The 22,532-nt window shown below is 59.4% G+C and overlaps 1 protein-coding gene across 1 annotated transcript; it reads left to right on the forward strand.

Annotated features, from left to right (window-relative positions):
• Positions 1–7,650: 7,650 nt before the first annotated feature.
• On the forward strand, positions 7,651–19,464 carry LOC111149784 (beta-1,4-N-acetyl-galactosaminyltransferase 4). The gene is made up of 20 exons (XM_022507046.1): positions 7,651–7,801; positions 10,819–10,922; positions 11,288–11,383; positions 11,470–11,565; positions 11,648–11,738; positions 11,820–11,920; positions 12,102–12,169; positions 12,360–12,438; positions 13,642–13,708; positions 13,852–13,986; positions 14,059–14,168; positions 14,247–14,347; positions 14,442–14,542; positions 14,612–15,527; positions 17,318–17,607; positions 17,755–17,908; positions 18,011–18,083; positions 18,187–18,340; positions 18,688–18,814; positions 19,314–19,464. Exons 1-20 carry the CDS (start codon positions 7,651–7,653, stop codon positions 19,435–19,437), a joined length of 3,138 nt encoding a protein of 1,045 aa, XP_022362754.1. The 3' UTR covers positions 19,438–19,464.
• Positions 19,465–22,532: the final 3,068 nt, after the last annotated feature.

The following is a 22,532-nucleotide window of genomic DNA, read 5'->3' on the forward strand; positions in this document are numbered from 1 at the left end:
TGCCTGTACACTCACTCCCTCTCTCTCTCTAAAATAAGTAAATAGATCCTTAAAGAAAAAAGATCAGGAACAAGGCAAGGATGTCCCCTTACCACTGCCACTGAACATTGTATGGGAAATCTAGGATGTGAAATAAATAAACTATGTACAGATTGGGAGGGAAAAAATAAAACTACATTTATTCACAGATAACATAACTTTGTGTAGAAAACCCAAAGAATTAACAATGAAATTTCTGGAATTAATAAGCGACTATTATGAGGTTGCAGGTTACAAGGTTAATACACAAAAGTCAATTGCTTCTCTATACACCAGCAATCAACCATGGAAATATGACATTTAAAACACAATACTGGGTTCCCGGCCTGGGGGCTCAGTCAATTAAGCATTTGCCTTCATCTCAGGCCATGATCCCAGAGTCCTGGGATTGAGTCCTACTTCAGGCTCCCTGCTCAGCTGGGAGTCTGCTTCTCCTTCTCCCCCTGCCAAACCCCTGCTTGTGCTCTCTCTCTATCAAATGAATAAAATCTAAAAAATAATAATAATAATTAAAAATAAATAAAACAATATCATTTACATTAGCACCATACAAATGAAATATTTAGGTATAAATCTAACAAAATGGGCTCAGGACCTACATGAGGAAAACTATAAAATGTTGATGAAAGAAATTTCTAAGTTCCAAATAAATGCAGGGGTGTGTGGGTGGCTCAGCTGGTTAAGCAGCTGCCTTCAGCTTGGGTCATGGCCCTAGGGTCCTGGGATCAAGCCCCACATAGGGATCCTGGCTCAGCAAGGAGTCTGCTTCTCCCTCTCCCTCTGCTCCTCCCCCTACCTTGTGTTTTCTCTTTCTCTCTCTCTCTCTCTCAAATAAATGAATAAATGGAGATATACCATGCTCATTGATAGGAACTCAATATTTTTAAGATGTCAGTTCTTCCTTGCTTGACTTACAGATTCAATGGAATTCCAATTTAAACCCTAGCAGGTTATTTTGAAATGTTGACAAAGTGATGCTAAAGCTTATATGAAAAGGAAACAGGGTGCCTGGGGGTTCAGTCGGTTCGGCACTGACTCTTGGTTTTGGCTCAGGTCATGACCTCTGGGTCATGGGACTGAGCCCTGTGTCGGGTTCCACATTCTGGTGGGAGTCTGCTCGAGATTCTCACTCTCTTCCTTTCCCTTCTGTCCCTCCACCCACTTGAGCACTCTGTCTCTCTCTAGAATAAATACACAAATCTTAAAGAAGAAGAAGAAAAAAAGGAGAGAACAGAAAAGGCAAGCACTGGGAATTGACTCCACCATACCGAAAAGAATAAGATTGGAGGACTGATACCATATGACTTCCTAGGAAGCTACACTAATCAAGGCAGCCTAATACTGACAAAAGACTAGACCAACAGATCAATGGAACAGAACGGAGACCCAGAAATAGACCCATACCATACAGAACTTTGACAAAGGAGCAAAGGCGATGCAAGGAAGAAGACAGTTTCACAAATGGTGGGGGAACAACCGAATGCCCATAAGCAAAAAATGAGTCTATACACAGACTAGAATTAACCAAAAACTTGGTCATAGACCTAAATATAAATTCCGAAGTAAGACTTCCAGTAGATGACATAGGAGAAAATCTAAGTGAACTTGGATTTGGCAATGATGTTTTAGACAAGCCAAATCCATGAATGAAAATATTGTTAAGTTGGACTTCATTAAAATTTTAAAATTCTGCTCTGTTAAATATACTGGTGAGACAGTGAAAAGAAGTCACAGATTAGAAGAAAATGTTTCTAAAACATATGTCCAGTATAGGGCTGTATCTAAAGTGGACAAGGAGCGGTCAACAATCAACAATACAGAAACAGCTTAAAAACAGGCAAAAGATCCGAACAGACACCTCCCCAAAGAAGATGAACCGATGGTGAATAAGAATTTGAAAAGAGGGGCGCCTGCATGGCTCAGGGTGTCCCTGTGGGGTGGGAGTGACAGGGAATCGGGGGGAGAACGGCCCGAGGGATGACAGTTGGGAGCTGGAGGCACCGGCTTAATGCTGACACCAAGGGCCACGCATAGAAATATTCCCAGGCTCGCACACGTACTGTTGGCACACATGTGTATTTCTTTGGCTCGTGAGCTAAGCAGCCAAGGAAACAGCACTCTGGTGGCCAGGAACGCGCCCATTTCCCAGATCCTGGTTCCTAAGACCGTTCTTTGATAAAAGGAAGGTGCCAGAGTCCTTGGGATAATGACGATTTTAGGACTGAACAGGAAATATAGAGAATGAGCCTGGAGCATCTTGTGGGGCCAGAAAGCAAGGAGGTCCTCAAAACACACACACACACACACACACACACACACACACACCCCGACGTGAGGAGCAGAGGACTGAAAGCTCCCCCAAAGGCCAAAGCTGAAACAATTTGGGCAACAAAATTAAAGCGGCGTCACATTATAAATCAAAGTATAAAATAAACACCCAAAAGTCCATGCTGATGTAAATAAATGACTGAATAAATGAGTAAGTGGGAGAGAGGAGACAAATCTGCCAGGCAAGAGAATTCTGAATGAAGTACGTCCATTCTCCGCTGTAAAGGGGGTAGTCACTGCCCGCCAGCGCGTTAGTGCAGGACGTCCTCCCAAAGTATGAGGGGTGCAAGAGGGGACCTCCTTCCAAAAAGCACAGGACGGAAGTGGGGGACCTCCATCCAGAGAGCGTGGGGCGGAAAGGGGGACCTTCGTCCAGAGAGTGCGGGACGGAAGGGGGACCTCTGTCCAGAGAGCGCAGGACAGAAGGGGGGGACATCCTTCCAGAGAGCGCAGGACGGAAGGGGGGACCGTGAGCAACGGCACAGCAGAGACACCTGACAAGCCCACTGCAGCTGGCAGTCCAGGTCAGCATCACGGTGGCAAGTCCTGTCGGTCACGTGTACCTGACATGACGTGCTGACAGTGGCTCTTGGCCTCTGTGCCCATCCCCTCAAAGCCACGACCCCAGCGCAGTCGTGAGAAAAACCGCAGATTCCAAGACGGTGACACCCTACAATATACCCGACTGGTCCTCCTTCAAACTGTGAAGGTCATCACAAACAGAAAGTCTGAGAAGCTGTCATAGCCCAGAGGAGCCCCGGGACACATGAGGACCGAATGTCATGTGGGGTCCTGGGTGAGGTCCTGGAGTAGGAAAAGGACATTAGAGGAAACGGAGGAGATCTGAGTACAGTCTGGGCTTCAATCCATAATGATACATCAGTATTGGCTCATGAATTGCGGCAAATGTACCACACACTGTCGCACAATGTTAACATAAGGGAAATTGGGATTGGCAACCTACGGGAACTCAGTGCTACCTGCTCAATATTTCTGTAAATCTAAAACTGGTTTTTGAAAAAAGATTTTTTATTTATTTGACAGACAGAGATCACAAGCAGGCAGAGAGGCAGGCAGAGAGAGGAGGAAGCAGGCTCCCTGCTGAGCAGAGAGCCCGATGCAGGCTCGATCCCAGGACACTGGGACCATGACCTGAGCCAAAGGCAGAGGCTTTAACCCACTGAGCCACCCAGGTGCCCCAAAACTGTTTTTTAAGAATATTTTTTAATGCTGCATGAATGGCATTTGTATCTGTTCTCTCTCTCCCTGACTGTGCCCCTGGGGTGATCCAGAGGACCTTCCTCCTTGACCAGTCCAGGAAGAGGGGAGCTCATCCCCGGGAGCTCTGTGGACCAGGAAGGACCTTGGGAACTGCTGCCCCGATACCGGGTTCTGAGGACGCCCAGAGGCAGGGCAAAGGGCAGCACCCAAATGCCCGAGTGGGCGAGCGGCTGTGGGGCCAAAGCATAACGAGGATATTCTGACCTGCAGAAATCACCGTCTCCTGGGACTAAAATCACGAGCAGCCTGCCAGAGTCCCACTTGATTTGTGTAAGTGGAACAGCTTTAGGCCCAGTGAATACGAGTGCCCAAAATACCATGGACCAGGGGATCGGGGGGTGGGGGGTTTCAACCACAGCAGTTTCCTCGCTGTTCTGCAGACTGGAAGTCTCAGACCAGGGAGCCAGGGCGGTGGGGTCCTGGGTTGCAAGCGGCCCCCCTCAGTGTGCACACGTGGCCTCTCCCTGTGTGCGTGCTCCCCGACGTCTCCTCTCCTAAGCTCACTAATCCCGTGAGACCAGGGCCCCACCCTCAGGACTTCATCGAACCCTACCTACCTCCCCCAAACCCCAGCTCCAAAGGCCATCACTGCAGATTAGGGCTTCAATGTATGAATTTGTGGGGATGCAAACATCCAGTCCACAGCAGAAAGTTGTACCTGAATCACTGGGATAGAAAGTCACGGAGCCCTAACCGATCCCCAGGGCTAGGCCAGTCCGCAGACCACAGACCCAGAGCCCCCTGGACAATGGCCAGGCCAGTGCCCTTGAGGCCCCCAAGAGGGCACTTACCATGTGGCTATAATGGGAAAGAAGAAATCCTAGGCTTTTCGGGGACATTGGCTCTGAACTGAGGTTGATTCCTGGAGACTCAAAATACCATTGTGACCCCCAGTCAGAGGAGGGGCTCAGGGAGGGTAGGTGATCAATGCTGTCTTGGTCCTGTCCATCTCCCCGTGGCTCCAGAGGGTCCCTGAACCTATCTTCGGTTACTACCTTGTGGCAGAAGGCACAACTGGCGGGTAGCAGGACCCCACCTTGGTTTCCTGGTCCCTGGAGTCGGGGCTGTTAATGTGGGAAAGGCCAGGTGGAACCCCAGAATGGCTCCTACCTGGGAAAATAGTAAGGCGAGAGCAGTAAGGCATCTCTGGAGGGACCGCAGGAACAAGAGCCCCAACAAGGACCTAAAGGTGTGGGCATGGCACTTGCCAGCACGTCCCCGTTTGTCCCTCCGAAGGCGAAGGAGCTGGACTGGGCGGAGACTCCGACGGCAGCTGCTGTCCCTGATGGGCTTTCACCACCTAAGCAGGTTCATGGGGACCCGGATCGCCCTCGTCTCCACAGGACCTTGTCTCCATGGGACCTCACATCAGTCCATTACACGGGTGACATCAAGTCGACTGAAGCGGTGAGCAGAAAGCCGCCATTCCGACGACATGTGTGTGCCCGACAGTGAATGAATTCCACAGCGAGTCCCAGGCTTCCCGCGTCTGAACCGTCTAGGGGCCCCGAAGCCCGGTCTGTGTCCAGACTTCCCTTCCTAAGTGGAAAGGGAGTGGCTGCGTGCAGTCCCTTCTACGAAGAAACAGATGCAGTGACGTGCGTCTTGCTGTGCAGGAGACACTCATGCCTCATTCGGGTCCCTTACCCGAGGGACCGGGCACCAAAGGAGGTAGTGCATGTAGGCCCCGCCCAGGCTGCCTCGAAAACTCTCCGTCCTGTTTCCCCAACCCCCAAAGGGCTCAGGGCATCCCACCCGCCTACCACCTCTGGCTGGCCCACAGCGCCTCTCTGCGCAGACCATCCGCGGCCGCAGTGCCTCTCGGCGCAGACCATCCGCGACGCCGTCGCATTCCGGAGAAAACCGGCCCACCTGCCAGTGGGCAGAGACACGTGTGGCTTGCAGAAAACACGAGAGACAGAAGCACACCACTGCTGGCATGTTCAAATCACGGTCTGGTATGTTTCAGTGCAGGTGCAGATCGTGCAAATGTGGACGGCGGGCTGGAGGAGAAGGCAAGGAACAGGCGGTGGGGGAGGAGGTTTGACGGTGGGCACTGTCCACACGGAGGGTGACAGAACGCCGTAAGGGCAGAATATGGCCTGCCTGATTCCAGGCCCCACGGTTAAAAAGAAAGGACACCAAGACTGCAACTTCCTGCGCAATGTGTCCAGGACACGGTGGGGTCCCTGTCCCCTCCTCTCCAACCTGGGTGGCCTGTGACAGCATGTGGCAGAACTGGCGTTGGTGGGTGCTGGAGGGTGGTGACCCAACAGGTGACCCAACAGGCACTTTGCCCCCTTTGCTGGAGTCCCAAGGCTGCCTCCTGGGAGTGCCCCCATCTGGGTGCCCTGCTTAACCACGCCAGCTGGGCGTCAACACCGGGTGCAGCCAGTGCTGGCCCAGCCATTAGGGTCACCCAAGCCCTTCATTCTCCCCACTTGAGGCGCGTCACATCATAGAGCAGAGAAAAGCTGTCCCGCTGGGCTCTAAACTCTTGACCCACAGAATCCATGAACCTCGGTGGCCGTCCCGCATCACTCATGTTGGGGTGGCCTGTGGCTCAGTAACACAGAAGTGGGGCAGGCGGAGGAGAGGAGAAGGGGAGAAGGGCCAGTCTGGCCGTTGGACAGAGGGAAGGGTTGGAGTGGCCCAGGAAAGAATGGGAACCAGGTGGGGCAAAGTCCACCCTCCACCCACACTCCCCTCCACCCTCCAGCTCAGCAAGACCTGCTCCCCAGACCCCAGGGTTCCAAGCCAAAGTGGAAGTGAGAGAGCTGTTGCGCCCCTCCTGCCCTCTCGGTATGTCCTGCCCGCGACCCGGATAAAGCCCAGTGCTTTTGAGTCTCCTCAGTCTCACCTCCATGGCAGACCCCACACTCCTGCCCCCTCACCCATCATCATCACCTACCACCTGTGCATCTCCCCCAAATTTCCTTTCCCTTTCCTCCACTTTGAGCCCCATTCCTCCGGGTTGCACTATTTTCTAGAGGCTTGCTCCAACTCCAAGACCGGGCTGTACCCCATCCTCCAGCTTTCCCCCCACATTTCCTAGGCCCCTGGAGTCCCCTATTTCCTGTCCCTGAGTCCTCTGCTCCCTGTGTCCCCAACGTCCCCCAACTCCTAGCCTGTGCCTTCCACTGCCTCCATCTCTACACACCCCGATCCACCCTGGTGTCCCAGGTCCACATACCCCAGGCCTTTGCACCTCCACTTCTCCCGTGCCCCCCTGACTCTGCAGCCTGTCCTCCAAGCAACCGGAGTGCCCCCCCAGTCCTCTGCATCTCCCAGGTCTTCATGCCGGCTCCCTCCCCGCCCACCAACCCCTCTGCCCCGCCCCCCTCCCCAGACCTCCGCACCTCCCCATCTCCAAGCTCCTGCATCTCCGTCCTTCGCACCGCACTGTCCCTTGGGCACCCCCCGACCTCTGTCCCGCGTCCCCGCGTCCTTCGTACCCCCATACGCTCACTCCCCGGTCCCCACACCTCCCCGTCCTCCGTGAAGCCCTCGGCCCCGGTACCCAGCCCTCGGCGCCTCCAGGTCCCCGCGCCCGCGAGCCGCGCGGCCGGCGCGCCCAGGTGGATGCGCGCGCGTGGCGTGGAGACGAGCTGGCACACCCTACCCCGCCGGCCCCGCCCCCCGCGCCGCCGATTGGCTCCCCGCGGGCTGGCCGGGCCCCGGTTGGCTCGCGCCGCGCGGCCGCCGGGCCCGTTTCACGGTGGGTAGCACCGCAGCGTGGATGCTGCTCGGTCCCGCCGCGGCCCCCAGGAGCGAGGAGCCGGAGCGGCCGGGCGGGGCCGGGCGGGGGGCACCGCCGGGAGCCGCTGCTCCGCCCACCCCGGCCCGCGGCCGAGGGCAGCCCGGGGTCGCGGCCGCACCGTGCGGCCGCGGGCGGCGGACAAAGGGCCATGCGGGGCCGGGAGCTGCGGCGCGGGGCGCGCGGGAGCCGGGGGCCGCAGCGCCGCCGCTGAGCAGGGCCCGAGCGGGGCGGGGCGGGCCGCGATGCCGCGGTTCCCGGTGAAGAAGGTCCGCAAGCAGATCAAGCTGCTGCTGCTGCTGCTGCTGCTCACCTGCGCCGCGTGGCTCACGTACGTGCACCTGAGCCTGGTGCGCCAGGGCCGCGCGCTGCGCCAGCGGCTGGGCTACGGGCGAGGTACGGGCGGGGGCGCGCGTCCTGGGGGCGGGGGGCGGTGAGGGCCTCGAGCGGCGCGGGGTCCGGGCCTTCCCGCCGCGCCCGGGGCTCTGCGCCGGCCAGACGCGTCCAGGGACCCTGGTCGCCCTACCCGGCTCGGCGATATTGGGGCGGGGGGCGCGGTTCGGCCCGGCCCGGAGCCCAGTGACGTCAGCAGTGACGTGCGCGACCCTCCCGGGGAGCGTCCCCAAACCTGGGCGGACTCCGGGATCCGACCTAGAGGCAGTAGTGACGGGGTTTACGGTGGGTCTTGGAGGCATGGCCCCCAGGCCCTGCACCTCCACCACCTGGCTCCTCAGCGGAGCCTGATCACCCATCTGCGGGGGGAGGGGGGAGACACAGATCCAACGTCCAGACCAGGGGCGGGGGGGGGGGGGGGGGGGGGGGGGAAGGGTTTGGAGGGAGCCGACTGGTGCCGCTGGAACGCTTCCTGGAGCAGGTGCCCTAGGTAAACCCGTAACAAGAGACTGAGGTGCTGTTGTGTTGGGGGGTGATGGGGATCCAGCCTGGGGACCCCTGAACTGCCTGGAGCGAACTCCCCAGCTTCTTCCAGCTCACACTCCAGTGAGGACAGCGAACCCCCAAAGCAAATCAGTCCTGCTGACTGTTGTGGGAAAGAGCCAGGGGAGGGGGTCCTGCCCATTCAGCTAAGGGGATCTGGACAGCCTCTTGAAGGTGGTGGGTGCTGAACCCATCTAGAGGAAGAGCGCTCCGGGCAGGAGAAACAAAACTATGAGAACCTGGTGGGAAGGGGAGAAGCAGAAAGCCTGGAACCTGGGGAAGGGGTGTGGGGATGGGAGAGAGGGCAACACCTCAGGGCAGGAGTAACCCCGCCCACACCCATCCTAGCTAAGGGGGGAGCAGAAGCTCCTGTACCCCTGACCCTTCTTAAGGAAGCAGGGAGCTGGGTGTCCTTAGAATGGGAGGTGGGAAGAGAGTCTTGCTTCCTTAAGATTCAGAACAATGATTTTGGCTCACAACACCCAGGGCCACTAACCGAGGGGTCCAAACCTCCCTGTTCATTCCCACTCCTGTCTCCCGGTTGCCAGAGCCATCTGCCTCCCCTCTGTGTGCCTGGACACCTGGCTCCACAGATGTCCCAGGCCAGGGGTCTGGAGCTTGTCCCAAACCCCCCTCCCCCACCAGAGTCTACATACCTCACAGCCACCACACTCCGGAGAGGCCCCCAGCACTACTTAGTCCCTAAAAGAAGCCCTCCTAACGCCACTATCTGCAAACAAGGTAGGACCCAGTGCGTGACCCAGTCGACACAGTTGACACAGAACAAAACCAGACCCCCTTCCTGAGCCACCTCTGTGGCTTTCCAGGCAACCACAGTCCTCCCCAGCTTGACTTCCTGAGCAGCTAGGCAGTCTAGCTCAGCAACTGGGAGGGGGTGGGGGTGTGGGAACCCCATTTCTGAGTCCCTCTCTGCTCTCAGCCTTGCCAGCAGAGAAGCTGGGTCACTGCTCTCCCTACTCCCGGGTGAGTGGGAGCTGTTTAGGGTCCTGGAAGGTCTGACTCTCAAGAGGCACCTTCCAGGGACAGCCCCAGCTCACGGGTCTTGGCTCGAGACCCAGCCCCACCTTCGGTCCAGCCACCTGGGCTCCCCCCAGGGTAGGGCTTGTGAGAAGCTGGCCAGCTGGACATGCTGAGGCCTTTCTAAGTGTTGGGTCAGGGCTGTCTTCACTTACAACTGGGGAGGCAGCATTGGAGCGGAGTGGGGGGCTACTTTGCTGGGATCCTGCAAGATACCTGTGTGGCAGGAGGCCTCTGTGGACCTCACTGTGCTGGGGCTCAGCCCCTGCAGGACAGTGGTGGCAGCCTGGCCTGGGACCCCAGCACAGAAAGCTCCTAGTCCCCATGGCCTTAGCTTGGTGGGCAGGGAGTATCGGGGCCAGGCTATGGGGATTTGACTGGGAGCCTCTTAGGGGCTCATCTCCCAGCTGGACAGAGGGCACTGAGGAAGGAAGCCTGAAGAAGGATCAGGTGGGCAGGTCCCACAGGAGTCCCACAGGCAGGAGACCAAGGACAGCTCCCCTGTCCAGCAGAAGGGGCTCAGGCCAGTTGTGTCCACACAGGAATCTGGCTCCTCGGGTCTGGATTGAAGGATGAGCACGGACATCAAAACCCAGGCTTGCTCTAGAGCAGAGGCAGGGCTCCTGGATTGGGGATCCCTGAGTGGAACTACCAGGAGGGGCAGAAGTGGGATGCAATAAAGCCTCCCAGAGCCTCTGGTCCTGGGGGGTGCCCACCGCCCCTCCCCCACCTCCAGGGAACAGGGTTACGTTCAGGTCCACAGTTTGGGCAAGAAGTCTGGGAATTTGAGGGAGTCAGGGGCCAGGCAGTGCCCCGGGCTAGGGGATGTGTGTAGGGGTGCTAAGCTCTAGAGATGACCCCAGACAGATCCAGGAACAGTTCCTTAGGGGTACAGTCTCTCTCCAGAGCCACGTTGGCCCCAGGTCCTCCAGCAGTCTAACCAGTGTGTCTGTCCCTCATCCGTACAGGCTGGTGCCAGGGCTCCTCCGGTCCTGGACCCCCACCCTGAGGGCAGCAGGTGGCACATGTGCCATGCGCTGGGGCTTGTGTAGGATTAAGACAAAGCCCCAGCTTTCCCAGTAACAAGTTTTAGCACCGGCCCCTAGCAGGGTTTGATAAGGGAGGGAGACACAGAACACGGCAGTACAAGTGCTGAGGGTGCTTCCCGGGGCCTTCCTGTCGGCAGAGCCCCTGCCCCGGGTCTCACACAGCTCTGCTCACTGGTCAGGGAGCTCGGAGAAGCCAGGCAGAGGCCTGGAGAGGGGCTGCCTGCCCCCTAGGTGGGATGTGGGAGAAGGGCCCGGCCTCCGCGCTGTAAGTGGTGTGTTGGGTACCACAAGGGAGCAAGAGACCCCGCTGCCCCCAGCTGACACCCCGCAGCAGGGGCTGTGCCATGGAGTGAGCCCAGGCCCCGCTCACACCCCACGTGCCCCCCACAGATGGGGAGAAGCTGAGCGGCGTCACCGAGGGCAGGGGCGTCCGTGCCGCACTGTCCACGCAGAGGGCGGAGGACTCCAGCGAGAGCCGGGAGGAGGCACAGGTGGTGAGCAGGGCTGTGGGAAGGGACACGCGTGCAGCACACACTCGCATGCCGGGGCCTCGGACACCATGGCTGTGTGTGTGTGGAGGACGTGGGTTAGGCACAGCCCAGACACAGGCAGCCTCCCCTGGAGCTCCAACTGGGGGGGTGGTGTCGCGAGTGGCGCCCATGTGGGCTGGCCCAGGTCTGCCCAGCAGGTGTGAGGAGCCCCGGCTGTGTGTGGCCGGGGCACCGTGGCTTGGGGTGTTACGGCTGGATGTGTGCAGGGGAGTCCTTGGGAAGTTTGTGTGCCGCTGGCTGTGGTCGTGTGACCCCTCCCTGCCCTCCCATTTCTCAGCTTTGACCCTGGTGCCTTTTCTGTCCCGTAGCCCGATGGCCGGGACCCAAACACGCTGTTTCCCGCGGGGGCTGGAAAGCACCCCCCTCTGAACCTCACTCATCAGGCGCCTCCGTGGTGGGACGAGGTGAGCTCCGCTCAGCCCACCTGCCGTGGGCTTCGGGGGGTGCTGGGGTGGGCTTTGCGGAAGGTAAGCCCCCTCCCGCCCCCCAGTACAAGGGGCAGGTGAACCTGCACGTGTTTGAGGACTGGTGCGGCGGCGCCGTGGGCCACCTAAGGAGGAACCTGCACTTCCCGCTGTTCCCTCACGTGAGTTCTGAGGGGCAGGGCGGCCTCCGGGGCGGGAAGGGGCAGCCCCCAGGCTCTGACGGCACAGCCTGCCGCCCCCCAGACGCGCACCACCGTGAAGAAGTTGGCTGTGTCCCCCAAGTGGAAGAACTACGGGCTGCGGATTTTCGGCTTCATCCACCCGGCGAGAGACGGTGCGAGGGTGGGGTCATGCTGGGGAGGGGAGATCCCAAGGGGCCCCACACCCGCCCTGAGTCCCCATCCTGTGGCCTTAGGAGATGTCCAGTTTTCTGTGGCTTCAGACGACAACTCTGAGTTCTGGCTGAGCCCAAACGAGAGCCCAGCGAGTGCCCAGCTGGTGGCCTTTGTGGGCAAGGTACCCTGAACCCCACAGCCCTCCTGCCCGCGCCCCTCCACCCACACCCCCGTCTGTCTCCACTGGGCCTCCTGCTGCCTCCAGAACCTGTCTCCTCCGGCTTTTAAGGGACAGGGGCTGGATGAGGCTGGGGCCTCCGAGGAGGGGGGGGCCCCTCCTTCCCTCCTGTATTGCTTCCCAGACCGGCTCAGAGTGGACAGCACCTGGAGAATTCACCAAGTTCAGCTCCCAGGTGTCCAAGCCCAAGCGGTGAGTGACTGGGAGTATGTGTGTGCATGAGTGTGCACACATTTGCACACACATGAACCACTGCACTTGGGCTGACCTGTCAAACCAGCCTGGGGGGTCACCCCTGAGCACCCCATCCTCTCTGCGTGCCCTGTTTGGAGCCCCCGGGGGCGCGGCAGGGGCATGTCCCCCTGATTCCTTGTTTCCCCAGGCTCATGGCCTCCCGGAGGTACTACTTCGAGCTGCTGCACAAGCAGGACGACCGAGGCTCAGACCATGTGGAAGTGGGCGTGAGTGTGGCCTGCCATCTGTGGGCTTCTAGAGGGTCCGCCTTTCTTCCCCTGCCCCTCCGCTCCCAGCACTCCCTTCAGGGCAATGGTGTGGACCCTGCCCCCCCTCCCTGGGAGGTCCTGTCCAGGTGGCAAAGCAGACCCTCAGGGACAGGGCCCGAGGCCAGCTCTGTCTGCTCAGAGAGGCTTCCTGGACAAACCGCGCTCGAGTAGAGTCTGGAGAGATGAGGCATTCCAAGGACAAGCCCAGGAGGAGAGACTCTGGGATGCGGGTGCATTGGGTGAATTCCAGATCCCAAGAAAAGCAGAAGAATGGGAACACCCGGCATTCTTCTAGAACCTCAAGGGGTCCAGTGGCCAGCTAGGGCCTGCAGTGCCAACGCTGGACAGCTCTGGCTTTGTCCCAGGAAAGAAGCAGTGGAGTTTGCATTTCAGGAAAAACCCTGTGGCCACTGTTGCAGAGAGCCTGGGGGGAAGGGGTCTTTTATGTGCGGTCCCTGAACCAGGGAGGTGGGAAAGGAAGAAGTGGCAGGTGCAGGGGGCAGGGGGTGTGCCCAAGACAGAGGGCCTGAGCCTGGCAGCGTGTGGCGTGAAGATTAGGTTGGGGTGGGGGTTCTCAGCCCCAGTTCTGTGGGATGTCCCAGGTGTCAGGTGTATGTGACAGGCACCTCCCAGCTCAGTGGGCAGGGGGTCAGGACTGGTGACGCAGGTTTAGGGTTATCTTCTGGAAGACAAGGGTGTGCCAGGAGGACCCAGAATGAGCTAGGAAGGGAAGAGGGCCTAGAACAGCTCCTAGGAACCCCAGCTTGAGAGGAGGGAAGGAGGGACAGAGCCTGCAAAGGAGACTGAGAAGGAGCAGCCACAGGAGTGGGGAAACAGGGAGGGGGAGATCTGGTGAGATGAGGTGTGCTGGCCCCTGGAAGGTGGGCTGTGACCTCCAGGACAGCAGTGTCTGTAGAATGGGGAAGCAGATCGCAGGAAAGCCCTAGCCAGCAGGCAAGGGAGTGCTTAGGGTGTCAGGCAAGGCCTGGAGGGAGCACTGGGGGGGCGGGGGTCCTTACCTGCCACCAAGAAGTTCCCTGTATCCTTGAAGGGGCTGCCCCGCTAGTTCCCCACGCCCACACCAGAGAAGACCCATTCCTTTCCAGCTGTCTCCATTCTCAACCCCACCCTTTGGTCCTGACCACTCTCTTCCTCCCCCAGTGGCGAGCCTTCTTGCCGGGCCTGAAGTTTGAGGTTATAGGCTCTGCTCACATCTCCTTGTACACAGGTGCGGAGCCCAGTACCTCCCTGGGGAGAGGGGTAGGCTCCTGATGGGGGGGTCTCTTTGAGATGGGTTTGGATGTGGGTGGGGAGGGTTGAGGAGTGGTGTCTGGGTATTCCTGGGGACCCCACACATCCCTCTGCCCCCAGATGAGTCATCCCTGAAGATGGACCATGTGGCCCACGTCCCTCAGTCTCCGGCTAGCCATGTGGGGGGGCACCTGCCTCAGGAGGAGCCCAGAGCCGACATGCTGCGCCCGGACCCCCGAGACACCTTCTTCCTCAGTGAGAGGGGACCCCGGAGGGGGACGGGGCGGGGACACCCAGCCTGCCACTCTGTGACCACCCATCCCACAGCTCCTCGCGTGGAGCCTTCGAGTCTGGAGAATGTGCTGGAGCCGTGCGCCTATGCCCCCACATATGTCGTCAAGGACTTCCCCATCGCCAGATACCAGGGATTGCAGTTTGTAAGTGCCCCTCCCCAAGACCCTCCTGAGACCTGACCTCCCTCCCAGAATCCCCTGAGCCCTCTGCCCCGCCCGTAGGTGTACCTGTCCTTCGTCTACCCCAATGATCATACGCGCCTCACTCATATGGAGACGGAAAACAAGTGCTTCTACCGGGAGTCGCCGCTGTACTTGGAAAGGTGGGGGGTAGTTCGCGGTGCACAGGCCAGGAATGGGGGCGGGGCCTCTTCAGGGGGGCGGGGTGTCCTCTCTGATGCCCCGCCCCCACCCCAGGTTTGGGTTCTATAAGTACATGAAGATGGACAGGGAGGAGGGGGAGGAAGACGAAGAGGAGGAGGGGCAGCGCCGAGCCTTCCTCTTCCTCAACCCGGACGGTGAGTGCCCCCCACGCCCCCCAGCGCGTGCGCACCTGGGCGTGGCCGGCTTAGCCATGCTTCCCACAGACTTCCTGGACGATGAGGACGAGGGTGAGCTGCTGGACAGTCTGGAGCCTACGGAGGCGTCCCTCCTGCAGAGCGGCCGCCGATCCCCGTCCCCGGTGGCCCCCACCACACCACCGGGACCCAAGCCTACCGCGCCAGCGCCTGCCAGCACCCGGGACCTGCCAACCCCCAGGCGCTCCCGGGCATTGAGCTGGGCTGCCCGGGCTGCGCGCCCCCTGCCCCTCTTCTTGGGCCACGCCCTGCGCCCCCGAGCAGCCGCTGAGCAGCCGCCCCCAAAGGTGTATGTGACACGGGTGCGGCCGAGACTGCGGGCCCCCTCGCGGGCCCTGGCACCTCTCACTCCCCGCGGCCCACGCTGGCCGCCCTTCCCTGGAGTCTTCCTCCGTCCCAGACCACTTCCGCGGGTGCAGCTGCGGGCCCCCCCGCACCCGCCCCGGTCTCGAGGCCACAGGACCGGTGGCTCCCCTGCCACAGAGCTGAGGCCCTCTGCCCGGGCGCAGGCCACCCAGGGGAGCCGGGAGGGCCAGCTGCGCATGCTGGGCCTCCCGGGACCCACCACGGACTTGAACTTGTCATCAGAAGCACAGCCAGTGACCTCCTTCCTGAGCTTGTCCCAGGTGTCTAGGCCACAGGTGCCTGGGCAGGACGAGGAGGAGGAGGAGGGGGAAGCTGATGAAGATGGGGCCCAGGGCGAGGAGGACAGCGAGGAGGCAGGCGGCCCCCCCCGCAGCCGCTGGCGTGAGGACGCCATCGACTGGCAGCGCACGTTCAGCGTGGGCGCGATGGACTTCGAGCTGCTGCGCTCCGACTGGAACGACCTGCGCTGCAACGTGTCGGGGAACCTGCAGCTGCCGGAGGCTGAGGCCGTGGACGTGGTGGCTCAGTATATGGAGCGGCTCAACGCCCACCATGGCGGGTATGGGGGAGGGCGGCCATGGGAGGGGAGGCCCTAGCCTCTGTGGCACCTTCGGACTTTCCCCGGGGCCCGGGGTACTGACCTGGGAGTGCACATACACCCCCTAGGGAAGAGTCTTCTCTGCTTATCTCTCTCTGCCTTCTGGGGCTTCTTATTGTCCAGGTTCCCTGTCCAGGGTTAGAAGCCTCAGACGCCCCCAACACACACACACAGAGCCAGGGGGCAGTGGGGCACTGGCAGCTGTGTCCTGCACCTCCAGGCCCCACACTGTCACTGTGGGCCTGAGCCCAAGAATGAATCTGAGCCAGCCAGGTCTCTCCTCCAGATAGAGACACGTCCAGAGTCAAGCCAAGAGTCCCTGGACCCTTCCTCCTCCCGTGGCACAACGCTACTGGGTCTTCCAGGAGGGTCCGCCTCTGACTCCAGAGGCGGGCACAGGGATCCTGCCCCATGGCTGACTCTGGGCTTCCCCAGGCCCCAGGAATCTAGGCCTGTCTCCACCCCCACGTAGGTAGCGGTGTGGCAAGTGGGAGGCCTCAGCTTGGCCCCATTGGAGGCATGGTGAGTTCTGAGTTGTGTGAGCCGTGAAGGACGGGCAAAATCCGCAAAGACAGCGGTGGTAGCAAAGGCACTGGGAGAGGCAGCCAGGCGCCTGGTGTGCAGAGGATGGAGAGGGGGCAGTTGTGGGCCTTGAGCAACTTGCCCCCCCCCGCCGCATTTTTCTTACTTTCAATACACGGTTTTGAGCAGGACGGGGGTTTGACCTGTCTGGGTTGAAGACAGGCCTCTCGCTGCCTTGGAGAGGAGCAGACAGGACGGGAAGCTCACAGGGGCCATGAGTGACAGGCTAGGTCCAGGGCCATGATGGGCCATGTGGGGGGGCAGGGGTTTGATTCTAGGTGGCCGAGCATGAGCCCTTGGTTCTGAGCTTCCTGAGAGCAGGGTAGGAACGGCCCAAGGACGGAGAGTGTAGGTGGACCAAGAGCATTGGGGACAGAAAGTCCTTGACACTGGGGGAGCATAGTGGGGATGGCGGGGGATAGGAGGGGAATGTACCCCTTGGAGGTCACCCAGGTGGGCTCCCCTAGGGAGGGGCGCTGCCTGCAAAGGGCGAACAAGCGGCAGAAGGGAAGAAGCCACCTTAGCAAGGGCAGGACCTTGTTTTCCCAGGAGGAGAAGCCTCTGCTTGAAGGCAGAGTGGAGGACGAAAGATACTCAGCAGGGCCAGACAAGGGGGGAGGGGCAGAAGGGGGGTGGGGCACCTTCCCTCAGGGCCTGAGAAAGAACTTCAGAGTGTTGCCGCAAGCCAGACTGGATACCCCAGAACAAAGACCCTGGAGGAAGAGGAAGTCGGTTTACCCAGCAATGGGGTACTGAAGGCCCCATAGAATCTGCCTATGGTCCTAGAGTGCCGCTCTAAGACCTCGGAGCCTCCTTGTTCTGTGGACAGTGGGTGGCCCCGAGGCTTTCTGAGCACGTCCTAAAGATCACTGGATGTGAGTGGTGGCAGGAAGACCACATCAGAGGAAAGGACCGGCCTGGGCTTGGGGACGCCTCCAAGTGTGCGCTACTGTAGGGAGGGAGAGGCACACGGTGTGCGCCTGTCTTCTGGGAGCTCCCCAGCAGGGCACGAGGTGTGAGGGGACTGTGGCAGCCTGGTAGGGAAGAGGATTCCCAGCAGCTACCGCAGCCCCAGCTGAGCGGCTCCCTGCTTTCTGGGTGTGGGGGCAGGGAAGGCGGAGGAACGCAAGGTCGAAGCCCAAGGGTGCTGACCCATCCCCGCTTCCCAGGCGCTACGCGCTTCTGCGCATCGTGAACGTGGAGAAGCGCCGAGACTCTGCGCGCGGAAGCCGCTTCCTCCTGGAGCTGGAGCTACAAGAGCGTGGAGGTGGCCGCCTGCGTCTGTCCGAGTACGTCTTCCTGCGGCTGCCGGGAGCCCACGCGGGAGACATAGACAGGGACGGAGAGAGTCCTGAGCCAGCGCCCGCCGCTTCCACACGGCCAGACGGCCGCCCGGAGCTCTGCCGGCCACTGCGCCTGGCCTGGCGCCAGGACGTGATGGTACACTTCATCGTGCCAGGTGCGCGGGAGTGCCGTGGGCCCAGGCACCCGGGATGCGGGGTGGGGTTCCAGGAGCCCTCCTAGCGAGGCGAGGGAGCATCACTGGCCGTGGAGGGGGACCGCAAAGTCAGCCTGGGATGGACTCGGTGGCACCATCTTCCTCCAGTGAAGAACCAGGCGCGCTGGGTGGCACAGTTCCTGGCCGACATGGCCGCGCTGCACGCCCGCACGGGGGACTCCCACTTCAGCGTCATCCTGGTGGACTTTGAGAGCGAGGATATGGATGTGGAACGGGCCTTGAGCGCAGCTCGGCTGCCCCGGTAACAGTGCCCTCCACCCCGGCTGGGGAGGACCGAGCGCATCCTGCCTCCTCCAGGAGGTGGGTTTTCCTACCCCTGCCCCTGCTCTCCCTCACCCCCCAGGTACCAGTACCTGAGGCGAACTGGAAACTTTGAGCGCTCCGCAGGCTTGCAAGCTGGCGTGGATGCCGTGGAGGTGCGCGGGCCGGTGGGGAGAGCCAAGTGGGCGGAGCCAAGGGAGGAGCTCAGCTAGGGGAGGAGGGGAGGGGACTCAGGTGTCCCGTGACCTCCACCTCCAGGATGCCAGCAGCATCGTTTTCCTCTGCGATCTACACATCCATTTCCCCCCCAACATCCTGGACGGCATCCGCAAGCACTGCGTGGAGGGCAAGCTGGCCTTCGCACCTGTGGTCATGCGCCTGCGCTGCGGGAGCTCGCCGGGGGACCCTCACGGTAAGGCCCTGCTGCCCCCAGCCCAGTGACACTGGAATCCCCACCAATGCCAGGGTAGAATCTCGGCCCCTGGGGGCCTCTCCCAACTCCTGAAGTAGGCCTGGGGGCCCATCAGTGCCCCTCGTCCACAAACCCAGGTCCCCCCCAGCACCTCCAGGATCATGCCTGCCCCTAGGGACCTCCTCCAGCACCCCCACTCTTGGGCAGGGCTCCAGATTATGACCCCGCCCACAGAGGGGTGACCCCTGAGAGCCCCTCTGGGGATGGGACCCCGTACCAGACCCACTCCTGAGGTTGGGGAGGAAGGCTTGCAAGACCTGGGGTCTGAAGGCCATCTCCCTGCCCAGGTTACTGGGAGGTGAATGGCTTTGGCCTCTTCGGGATCTACAAGTCAGACTTCGACCGCGTCGGAGGCATGAACACTGAGGAGTTCCGTGACCAGTGGGGGGGCGAGGACTGGGAGCTCCTGGACAGGTGACCACCTCCCCACCCCTCAGCTAGACTAAGGACACTTCCACAGCTTCCTCTGAGTGGGAAGGGGCAGGCTGAGGGGCCTTCATGTGTGCAGGGTCTCTGTGCTTCTGCTTCATCTCCCAGGATCTGGGGGCCTGGGGAGAAACTCTTCGACCCCCCCAACCCCCAAAACCCCTTCTTATCTCCAGGGTCCTACAGACTCAGGGGCAGCCTTGGAACAGACCATGTCCCCAGATTCTGTAGTTCTGTCGTGGCCCTGAGTCCCCATCCCCCACCAGAACCCTGCAGTAGGGGCATCCCTCACACACCCAGCCCCTGGGCCAGGGCCCTGACCACGCCCTTCCTGCCTACCCCAGGTTCCAGAAGAATCAGAGCAGCCACAGTGATCTCCTACCACCCAGGTCCTGACACCAGCACCCCCCCCAAAACACATACCCTATAGGCTTAGGGGCAGCTCTGCGACGACGCCCCAGGGTCCTGACACCCCCTGTCTACCCAGGGTCCTGCAGGCAGGGCTGGAGGTGGAGCGGCTCCGACTGAGGAACTTCTACCACCACTACCACTCCAAGCGGGGAATGTGGGCCACACGCAGCCGGAAGGGCTCCCGCACAGAGGGCCCTTGAGGACAGGGCGACCCCTCCCAGCCCCTGGCTGCAGCCTTGTGGTGGGAGCTGGAGGCCAGGCCCTGAGCCTGGTCCCTGGGGACCCGGCAGGGCTCATCCCAGGGGCACAGCCACCACCTGTGCCTGGCCCACAGGGGCCACCACCTCCCCCACCACCCCCGTGCCCCTCCCCAGATAGGCAGCCTTTACCACTGGTTGGGGCCTGGGCTCGGTCTCCACACTCTGTGCGATGATTTCTGTGAAATTTTGCCGTAGCAATGACATTGTTTTCAGGATCCCCGAGAGTTCTGTCTGTTCCGTTTTTTATTCAGAATGAAATGAAATATTTTTTTTAGTTCTGACTCATCCTCTGCCTGGTTCTCTTGGGAGGGCGGAGACAATTCTCAGGGATGGCTCAAGAGCCCAGGCCACTGTCTCTGCTCCCTTGGCCCCTTCCTGACCCACAGCTGCAGCAGCCTCACAGAACCCCCAGCCTCTTCCACACTCCGGACCACCGCTTCCTTCCCTCCCCCTGAGCTTCAGAAGTGGCACCCAGAGGGGGAGGGGATGGGGGAGGGGAGGGCCTCCAACCCCTTCCTTGCCACGCTGCTGTGGAGTCATGTGGACGTACCGGACATGGGGCAGGGCCTTCGGACTTTTGAGAAAAGAACATTCGGCCATTAGGCTGCCCTCCCTTTTGCAAACAGATCTTGGACGTTAGTCCTATCCCATCTTCCCAGGAGGTGAAGGAGAACTCGGCGCCCCGGGGAGGGTAGTGTCCCATGACCACGTCGGGGCAGGACTCCACTGAGTTGCCAGAAGCAGAAAACCCAGCTCCGGTTGGCTGACACCATAATGAGGAGGAGGCAGGCTTATGTGACTTCTGTTCCTGTGCGTGGAAGGTCAGGGTCGGGGGTTTGCTGGGAGTATGGACCAGAGGCTGGATGGTGCCGTGGAGGCCCAGCTCCTCCCTGGGCCTCTGCTGTCTAAAGATGAGTCCCCACCTTGGGAGGGAGGCTGGCGCTCCACCCGCAGGAGCGCTCGGTGGCTGCAGTAACAGGTCTCCACAGACCTGGGGCAACGTACCATCTTACCGTTCCGAGGTCAGAAGTCCTAAAACCAAGGTTTCTGCAGGCCCGGCTCCTGGAGGCCTTAGAATTGACTGTATCATCCTCTCCCACTTCTAGAGGCTGCTTGGATTCCTTGGCTCAGGGCTCCTTCCTCCGCCTTCAACGCCAGCAGCTTGCACTTTCGTAGTCCTCCCTCCCTGTTTGTCACCTCTGCTTCCACTCTCACATCTCTCTCTGTCCCTCCTTGCCTCCGTCTTGTAAGGACACCTGTGATTGCACTGGCATCCTCCATTAACCAGGATAAACTCCCCATTTCAATATTCTGTTTTTTTTTTTTTAAGATTTTGTTTATTTGAGAGAGCACAAGCAATGGAGAGGGAGAAGCAGGTTCCCTATCGAGCGGGGAGCCCGATGGGTGCTTGATCCCAGGACCCTGGGATTATGACCTGAGCCAAAAGCAGCCCCTTAGCCAACTGAGCTCCCCACGTGCCCCTCAATCAATATTCCTTATGTAATCACGTCTGCAAAGTCCTTTTTGCCATGTAAGTTGACAGTCACAGGTTTTGGGGATCAGGGCCTGGATTTGGGGCCGTGATTCTCCGTCCTTGCTTACTCACATTCAGTGGGAAGACAGCACACCCACCTGGCAGCCCAAACAATCGTCATGAGACTGGCCCAAGTTGTACCTTTAGGCACAGCTCACCGTGAACACAGGCTAGCAGGAAGGCTCCCAGTGAAAGAACCAGATGAACACCACCATCTGGCCCTGAGAAGATTCTAGAAATGACCGTGCTGGAAGGGACATTCAGTCCTGCCACTGCTGGCCAGCGTAGCCAGCAGATAGTGTAGACACCAAGTCACCTGTAACACGTGGGCTGCACAAGTCCTGCTGGCCCTCAGAGCACAAGTGCCTACTAGGCAGAGGACACTTCTTTCCCACCATGTGCCTGCTCAGAAGCTTCCGGATGCCCTTAGCTCATGCCGCCCTCTCCTCCCCAAGTACGTATTCACATGGGATTTTCTCCACTCACAGATGCTTCATAGCAAAAAAAGAACCGGTGCTGGACTGGGGATACACTCTCCGAAAGAGAGAGGGAGAGAAGAGAAACGCAAACAACGGGAGGTGATGCTCAAGACACAGAAGTTCCAAGCGAAATCCCATGTAACCTGAACTATACATAAACCGTAGTTTATCAACCCATTTTAACAACCTTATTGAGCACCTACTGCGTGTTAGACACCGAGGGGAAAGCGGTGAACAAAAGAGACTGGAATCTGCCCACACAGAGCACTTAGGTTCTGGTGAAGGGTGAGGGGGGCAGACCACAGACACAATGAAGAAAGCGTCTACTGCGTTAGCTGACGGCAACTGCTGTAGAAAAAAAGAGTTAAGCCAGGAGGAAGAATAGTAAGTTTGAGTGAGCCTTGCTTGGAAACAGCGGTCAGGAGCAGCAGGTCTGGGAAGGTGACATTGCAGAAAAGGGCTGAAGGCTGTAAAGCTGCCAGAGGTGCCACTGGGGTGAAAGAGGTCAGCGGTGACACCTGAGGAAATTCTTTTTCTAATTAACAATGAACGCCTTTCACCACTCCTTTCCAACCTCACACTGGAAGTACGGCTGACCCTTGAACAACATGAGGGTTGGGGGCAACAATCCTCGCACGGTCGAAAATCCACGTATAATTTTTGACTCCCCCAAAACTTAACTGCTAATAGCCTGCTGGTGTCAGGAAGCCTTCCCAATAACAAAGAGTCCGTTGACACATACTTTGTATGTTGTATGTATTATATTCTGTGTTCTTAAGGTAAACTAGAAAAAAGAAAATGTTATTAAGAAATTCATAAGGAAGGGAAAACACACTTATGGTACTGCTCTGTATCCGAAAAGAGTCCTCGGAGAAGTGGACCCGCTCAGTTCAAACACCTGCTGTTCAAGGGTCAACTGTACTAGCCAATGCAATAAGATAAGAAAGGAAATAAAGTGTGTACATCTGGGAAATTAAAGGCATGCATACGTCAGTGGCTTAGTTTGCAGATGATCACCGTGT

This window comes from Enhydra lutris, unplaced genomic scaffold (genome assembly GCF_002288905.1).
Source record: "Enhydra lutris kenyoni isolate GAN:26980312 unplaced genomic scaffold, ASM228890v2 scaffoldscaffold22, whole genome shotgun sequence".
NCBI lineage: Eukaryota > Metazoa > Chordata > Mammalia > Carnivora > Mustelidae > Enhydra > Enhydra lutris.

What these genes read in the sequence shown, in the direction of transcription:
- LOC111149784 (XM_022507046.1), top strand. Translation starts at nt 7,651, where the DNA reads ATGCCGCGGTTCCCGGTGAAGAAGGTCCGCAAGCAGATCAAGCTGCTG. An exon ending in CAGGTGTCCAAGCCCAAGCG is followed by an intron (nt 12,170 to 12,359) that starts GTGAGTGACTGG and finishes TTGTTTCCCCAG; the next exon opens with GCTCATGGCCTCCCGGAGGT. An exon ending in CCGAGACACCTTCTTCCTCA is followed by an intron (nt 13,987 to 14,058) that starts GTGAGAGGGGAC and finishes CCCATCCCACAG; the next exon opens with CTCCTCGCGTGGAGCCTTCG.